Consider the following 8465-nt stretch of genomic DNA (forward strand, 5'->3'; position numbering starts at 1 on the left):
ATTCCTCAATGGCGGATGACACGCCCCAAGACGCGGTCTCCTAGTTACGTAACCACGCCCACGCCTAAGCAGACCAATGAGAACTAGGATGTTCTGTGTCCACTGTGCACGTGTTGTCAGTCTGGGATGCTTTAGAATGTTAGCTCCGCAACGCCTACTTGATTGGCTGCGGCAGCTGGGGCGGATTTGAAGTACAGGGAAGACACGCCTTGCGAGTGGAAACCCCTTTTCCTGCACGTATGCATGTTACTTTATATACACGTATATTAGAACTGCCCTTATAGACTTACTATACACATTCATGCAAGGAAGGACTAGCAGACACGTACCTAGGGATGACATTCTTAACATAGAGGCATTAACATACATCAACGCAAACTAGGCTTATGTCAAGCTGTACGACTATAATTTAGCTGTGTTTAGGGTCCTTAGGATTCGTAAACGAGGGGATGTAAGGCTTGACTGATATACAGACTACAAGAACTGATCCCTAAAGAGCAAGGATCTGATCCAAGTAGAGCACATTGGTGATTCGCCCACAACTGATGTTTGATCACTGATGAAATGCTCAGCAGACAGTGATAACATAGCTCAAGTACGACCTGAACACTCCATTAAGATGCCCCTCAATAACAGCCCAGTTGTGGACCTTGAGAAACTAGCTCTAGAGCATATTGTGCCCAGTCTGCTCTCCAAAGGCTTCTATTACTTTGACCACTTTCTGGGGGAGGAGGTTGGTGACCGAGTGCTTGAACAAGTGAAAAGGTTGCATAGAGATGGTGCTCTGAAGGATGGTGAGCTAGCAGGGAACCTCCGGGGAGTCTCCAAGAGGCACCTGCGAGGGGACAAGATCGCTTGGATTTCTGGCAATGAGGAGGGATGTGATACCATTGGATTGGTCTTGTCTTTCATTGACCGGCTGGTGGTGTTGTGTGGGACCCGACTGGGCCAGTATTATGTGAAGGAGAGGTCAAAGGTGAGACCCCCATAACAACTGTAATTGTTTGCACCAATATATTTTAAAACATTATTTTTTGCACTTTTATTAACATAACTTTAATAGAAGATTCAGTCATTTGTCTGACTCTTGTCTGAACTAGTGATGGCCACTGTCACATATTAGTGATGTCATTCTGGGTCTGTGCTGTCACCTATGTGCTCTGCTTTTGCCCATAATGTACTCACACACACTACTTTGTATTTGTGCAGACTTGTGTGATCCACTTTGTCTAGATCCTACGCCAGATGTGATATTGGATTCTGTTTGATTCTCTGTTCTGTCTTTATTTATTTATGCTTTGTAGCTATTTGTTTTGGTTTGTCCATGTCATACGTGTATTGAAAACCAAAAATCACTTAGCTAATGTGGAATTTATTTTTAAAGGAAAGAGTTACACAACATACTACACTGTACTGTCCCTAATTTTTTTTTTTAAATAAAATGAGCATAACGTTTCCCATTGCCTTTAATATCTGGCTGAATGTCTGTGCAGTCACATACCAGGTATATAGCTCTTCTATTAATGCTGACAAATTTCTCGTCTTCCATGTTAATGTATATACTCCATAGCCACCATAGCTGCTGAATGTAGCATGTTACGGACACAGCTTGATGGAGGATATTGTTAGGACTTTTAACATAAATGTTCTGCAGCCTTTCAATTAATTCTCTTAATTGCCTTGTAGTTTGTCAAATATTTGCAGCATTCGTTGTGTTGTGTGACTCACTGTTATAAACATGTAGAACGGGGTTGTATTTATGCCACTATGTAGTATATCTGATTTACCCATGTTTTTTTTATTTATTTCTTTGTAGGCTATGGTGGCTTGTTATCCAGGAAATGGAACCGGGTACGTGCGACATGTGGACAATCCTACAGGAGATGGTCGCTGCATCACCTGTATTTATTATCTGAACAAGAATTGGGATGCCAAGGTAAGAAACTGTAAATTAACTCACTATCTATGCTTTTCATTATCTATATTTTTAATAACAAAACAAAAAAAATCAAGTAGCCTGTCCCTTTTAAAGGACCAATCAATACAATAGAATACCAAAGCAACATAGAATTTTAAATGAGCAGTAGATTTTTTTTTTTTTTCCTGACAAACTTCAAAGTTAGTTCAAATTTTCTTTCACCCGCATCATGTGACAGCCATCAGCTAATTACAAAATGCATATACATATATACTGTGCGTTCTTGCATTACATTTTAACACACATTAAAGAAGAGTAAAAATACAGTACACTATCCCTTTAATTAAAATGACAACTGGCATATAATGCAGAAACAGTGCCCAGCTTTGTAGTCAGGATAAACTAAGCAGACTGCTTGTAAATGACTGATTTGTTTCTGCATTGTCGATCTGTTTTCTCAGTATCATGCAATCACTTCCAATGCTATGAATTACTATACCCATTTACTATACCCCAAGATTTTAACTGGGGAGAGGAAAGGTGACAAGAAAGGATGCCTGATAAGGCCAAGAGGAAATAGATAAGAGGCAAGTTGGAAGGGGAATCCTTGCTATGATAGAAAGCAGGAGGGGTCACACAATAGACGGAAGAATAGAAATTACATTGAAATGTCTTTGTATTTACAATCATTTGTCATATCTGTAACCCTGTGCATCCCATATGCAGCGTCTAATATGCAACATGGCATTAATTGTCTAATGATTGTATACACTGCAATCCCCCTGGTGTTAGGGGGGAATTGTCTTGGGCAGACATGGAATTCATGTCCTCTGATATTGCAACTGTAGAATTCTAGCAATGCTGAAACAAGGAACTTATTTGTTAAAGTAAGTAGTTCTCCTCAAGAAAAGGTGTTAGTAGGAATTGCAAAATCACAATTTTTTTTTTCCATTCATTGCTCATACACAAAAGGACCAGCAATGTCACCCATGACGTCACTGACTCTTTAAGTTTAAAAATAAATACATAGAAGAGGCAAAATACTGTTCAGACATATTTTCCACTGGGAGACAGACCAAATCTAGTACATCTATATACCTTATTAGTCCTAGTCCTTTATTTGGCATTTCTGTGAACATTTTAAGATTTAACTTTTCACATCTCAACCTTGCAGAGCCATGGCGGAATACTACGGATATTTCCAGATGGGGGATCCCGTGTGGCAGATGTAGAACCTTTATTTGATAGGCTGCTTTTCTTCTGGTCTGACCGTCGTAATCCACACGAGGTGCAACCATCTTATTCAACCAGGTATGTAGCTGTGCGAGTCGTCGTTCTTTTTTGTTTTTCAAGAAAAACACGAACTAGAGTTTGTAACATATCTCTTTGTGCCGTGTTACAGATACGCTTTAACAGTTTGGTATTTTGATGCCAAAGAACGAGCAGCAGCCAAACAGAGGTTCAAGAGACTAAGTGGTAAGTTATGGGTGCACGTGCATATGAGCCAACTCTCTTGTGTTTAAACCTGGATACAAGTCTATAATGGATAATTGGGAATATTCACTAATTCTGTAGTCTCATCACTTCCAGTGTAAGTCAATGGTGACCATTTAATAATATTCACTTATTTCTTTATACAGGGAGTGCAGAATTATTAGGCAAGTTGTATTTTTGAGGATTAATTTTATTATTGAACAACAACCATGTTCTCAATGAACCCAAAAAACTCATTAATATCAAAGCTGAATAGTTTTGGAAGTAGTTTTTAGTTATAGCTATTTTAGGGGGATATCTGTGTGTGCAGGTGACTATTACTGTGCATAATTATTAGGCAACTTAACAAAAAACAAATATATACCCATTTCAATTATTTATTTTTACCAGTGAAACCAATATAACATCTCAACATTCACAAATATACATTTCTGACATACAAAAACAAATCAGTGACCAATATAACCACCTTTCTTTGCAAGGACACTCAAAAGCCTGCCATCCATGGATTCTGTCAGTGTTTTGATCTGTTCACCATCAACATTGCGTGCAGCAGCAACCACAGCCTCCCAGACACTGTTCAGAGAGGTGTACTGTTTTCCCTCCTTGTAAATCTCACATTTGATGATGGACCACAGGTTCACAATGGGGTTCAGATCAGGTGAACAAGGAGGCCATGTCATTAGATTTTCTTTTTTTATACCCTTTCTTGCCAGCCACGCTGTGGAGTACTTGGACGCGTGTGATGGAGCATTGTCCTGCATGAAAATCATGTTTTTCTTGAAGGATGCAGACTTCTTCCTGTACCACTTCTTGAAGAAGGTGTCTTCCAGAAACTGGCAGTAGGACTGGGAGTTGATCTTGACTCCATCCTCAACCCGAAAAGGCCCCACAAGCTCATCTTTGATGATACCAGCCCAAACCAGTACTCCATCTCCACCTTGCTGGCGTCTGAGTCGGACTGGAGCTCTCTGCCCTTTACCAATCCAGCCACAGGCCCATCAAGACTCACTCTCATTTCATCAGTCCATAAAACCTTAGAAAAATCAGTCTTGAGATATTTCTTGGCCCAGTCTTGACGTTTCAGCTTGTGTGTCTTGTTCAGTGGTGGTCGTCTTTCAGCCTTTCTTACCTTGGCCATGTCTCTGAGTATTGCACACCTTGTGCTTTTGGGCACTCCAGTGATGTTGCAGCTCTGAAATATGGCCAAACTGGTGGCATCTTGGCAGCTGCACGCTTGACTTTTCTCAGTTCATGGGCAGTTATTTTGCGCCTTGGTTTTTCCACACGCTTCTTGCGACCCTGTTGACTATAGTATAAACGTCCTCAAACATATATTGTGTTTTTTCTACCACAACCTTTTTTATTATATGGAGTGAACACTGCAATCTGGATTTAACACCATTATTTGGAGGACTGTTTCTGTTTTTGTTTTTACATATAGTGACTTTTTGCTTATAGTGACTTTTTGCTTATAGTGACATTTTTTCTTATTTGTTTGAAGATTCATATTTGATATTTTAAATTGTTTTATCAACTGCATCAAGATTTAACACTCATCACCTTTTTACTTTATCACACCACCATCTTATCATTATTTATTATTTAATTGGTCACATAGAAGGATTTGGTATCCTCTAGCACTAATTTGCACTTTTTGCACTACTCACAAAATTTAGGAAGTCAACAACAATTTTAGGCACACAGGCCCATCCCACCCAGAAAGGGGATTGCCGTACCCAGAGATACTGGGACACCAGTATAGATAGGTCTGAACCAGTCACCTGCAAGAGAATCATCAGTGATTCCTATATTGTTTTGAAGAATTTTATGCTGTTTTTATTATGTATGTTTGTTTTTAACATGGATCCATGTCTGTAAGGAATTAAAGTGTAATTTTATTTTAAAGCAAATTGGTTTAATCGACCTCGTTCAGACCCAGCCTTTCAGGCGATTTGGTTACAATTTTTATCTATCTATTTATTCTATTGACTACTAGGAGTCAATATCCAGAGCTAGGGTCCTTTAGGCAGGCGCTTAGTGTACCATCCACTGTCACTTAATAATTATGTACACCTGATATAGGGTGTTGATGTCATTAGACCACACCCCTTCTCATTACAGAGATGCACATCACCTAATATGCTTGATTGGTAGTAGGCTTTCAAGCCTATACAGCTTGGAGTAAGACAACATGCATAAAGAGGATGATGTGGTCAAAATACTCATTTGCCTAATAATTCTGCACTCCCTGTATTCTTGTTTGTTTTTTAAGTAAATTTGTACAGTAGAAAACATTACAAATTGGTGAGACTGGAGAGGATTGAACAGATGTTAATGAATCTTTCCCACTGCATTGACTTTGTGTAATAAAACTAGCATGATGCTGTATACGTATACATGTAAAACAAAATAACATTGTGACCTTTTACATGCAGTAAAAAAAATACTAAATATATAGTGTTTGAGGACGTTTATACTATAGACTGTAAATATTTGAACTGAACGTGACTGTATGCAGGTGATTGGTTGTACACATGTCTCTGTACTTGTTAGCATGTGTGACTTTATATCCATGTGACTGTGTACGTGCCTGTCTGTATGTTGAAGAAGGGAATGTTCTATACAATCTCTGCTGTGTAGTGATTAGGCAGGATGTGCCCTTATCAGAGGTCAATATCCCCTGCTGAATAGGGCATAGCCCTTAGCCTCCCTGTGTATAACAATCTGCCTGTAGTCCCTGTACTGAAATGTTAGTATTTCCTATGTACAGGGCACTTTATACAATGTTATGGAATTTGTGTGTGTGCATCCGTTAGGCTATTTGTAGTGACTTTACAGTAATGGTGCATTATAGGAATTCCTTTGTTTCAACTTAAAGGAAGCAAAATGTGTTCCAGATTTTTTTTTATTTTTTTTTTTCACAATAAACAAACATTTTTGCTGTAATGTTTGCAAAGGCTTGTCCCTCTCCACCTATAGAGCTGTTGGAGTTATTCTTATCAGCCATGTTAGCATGAATTTATTTTTTTCTGTTTTTTGCTTGTTTTTTTTTAACATGTTTTATATGACGGTAGAACGTTTGTGAATACAGTGTACCCTTTAAATGCTGTCATTTGTGTGTGTGTGTATACAGTGTATATAGATTTGTGCAAAATATTATTGCTGCAAAAGTCTTTACAAGTTTTTGCATTCACTACAGAGTTTTTATTTGCTTGTTTTTTTTTCAGAATCCATGCAGGATCCTCCGACCAAGGATAGTTGATGTAGTTGTATATTCATGGAGGGCTAAACAGTTCAACACCACACTGATGTTTTCTGCAAGCCAGGCCACAAGATCTTTACAACTGCAGAAACTGAAGGATAGCACTTGCCCTAAAAAGAAACTATAGGGGGTGTTTGTGATTTACTCACACTGCAGAGCTCTGTCAAGTGAGCGGCTGCAGAGGATGCTTCTCAGTAAAAGGGACTGCAGATGGTGCTGTAAACAATACTCAGCATGAAGGACTGCAGAGGGTGTTTGCGGCTTCCTCTCAGCACTATGGATGGCAGATGGTGCCTATTACTACAGCTCAGCATGAGGTGCTTGTGACCACAGCTTAGTATGAGGAACTGCAGATGGTACTTGTGACCCCAGCTCAGCATGAGGGACTGCAGATGGTGCTTGTGAGCATTGTTCAGCATGAGGAACTGCAGATGGTACTTGTGATCACAGCTCAGTATGAGGGACTGCAGATGGTGCTTGTGACCACAGCTCAGTATAAGGGACTGCAGATGGTACTTGTGACTGCTGCTTAGCATGAGGGACTGCAGATGGTACTTGTGACCGCAGCTCAGCATGAGGGACTGCAGATGGTGTTTGTGACCACAGCTCAGCATGAGGGACTGCAGATGGTACTTATGACCACAGCTCAGCATGAGGGACTGCAGATGGTATTTGTGACCGCGGCTCAGCATCAGGGACTTCAGATGGTGCTTGTGACCGCAGCTCAGCATGAGGGACTGCAGATGGTGCTTGTGACCGCAGCTCAGCATGAGGGACTGCAGATGGTGCTTGTGACCGCAGCTCAGCATGAGGGACTGCAGATGGTGCTTGTGACCGCAGCTCAGCATGAGGGACTGCAGATGGTGCTTGTGACCGCAGCTCAGCATGAGGGACTGCAGATGGTATTTGTGACCGCAGCTCAGCATAAGGGACTGCAGATGGTATTTGTGACCGCAGCTCAGCATGAGGGACTGCAGATGGTATTTGTGATCGCAGCTCAGCATGAGGGACTGCAGATGGTATTTGTGACCGCAGCTCAGCATGAGGGACTGCAGATGGTGCTTGTGACTAAAGCTCAGTAAGACTTTAGAGGCGGTTTGGGACCTGCACTCCACATGAGGGACTGCAGATGGTACTTGCAATCTCCCCTCATCTTAATGGACTTCATAGGGTATTAGTAACTTCTGCCAGGAATTGGATGGAGGAAGCATTTATGCCCCAGTTCATTCTTTCCTCTCTTGGTGATTTGAACACCACCTCCATATCTCAGATTGGCATCTACACTACAAGCACCATTTGGACAAATAAATAATTGTAACTATTTTATTACAAATTATTTGCACCTTTTGATTATTTTACTTGCAAACTCAATTTGGTACTTACTGATCAATCAGAAGAGAGCTTTGCTGGCCAGAGCATGTCTATTCACTTTATTTGTGTAATTTCTTAATGAGCATATTGATTACATTCTTGATAAGTCACATGAAGTGCCCACCTGGGGTGGGCGAGATTGTGCTCAGAGAGCCTGATAGTTTATGCATCTGTCAGGCAATATGTTATTTTGCATTAAAAGTGTTTGAAAATTCTATTCCTTTTGTGTGTGAGATTATTTAGCCTAACATCCTCTTTTAAAGAAGGATCATCAGAGTTTAAGGGAACAGTAATCACCTTGTAATTGCAATACATTTCTGTAGAAGTTCATACATTAACATTATTCTGCATCTCACATTACTCCTCTACCCATCCATGTTTGCAGCATCTGATTCTCATATCTCCCCTTTAAAGGGA

The 8465-nt window shown here is 40.3% G+C and overlaps 1 protein-coding gene across 1 annotated transcript; it reads left to right on the forward strand.

Annotated features, from left to right (window-relative positions):
• The first annotated feature begins 222 nt into the window (after positions 1-222).
• EGLN3 (egl-9 family hypoxia inducible factor 3) lies at positions 223-8265 on the forward strand. The gene is made up of 5 exons (XM_053689771.1): positions 223-976; positions 1817-1936; positions 3093-3229; positions 3321-3394; positions 6643-8265. The coding sequence occupies exons 1-5, from the start codon at positions 560-562 to the stop codon at positions 6675-6677; spliced, it is 783 nt and encodes a 260-aa protein (XP_053545746.1). The 5' UTR covers positions 223-559; the 3' UTR covers positions 6678-8265.
• Positions 8266-8465: the final 200 nt, after the last annotated feature.

This window comes from Bombina bombina, chromosome 1 (assembly GCF_027579735.1).
Source record: "Bombina bombina isolate aBomBom1 chromosome 1, aBomBom1.pri, whole genome shotgun sequence".
Lineage (NCBI taxonomy): Eukaryota > Metazoa > Chordata > Amphibia > Anura > Bombinatoridae > Bombina > Bombina bombina.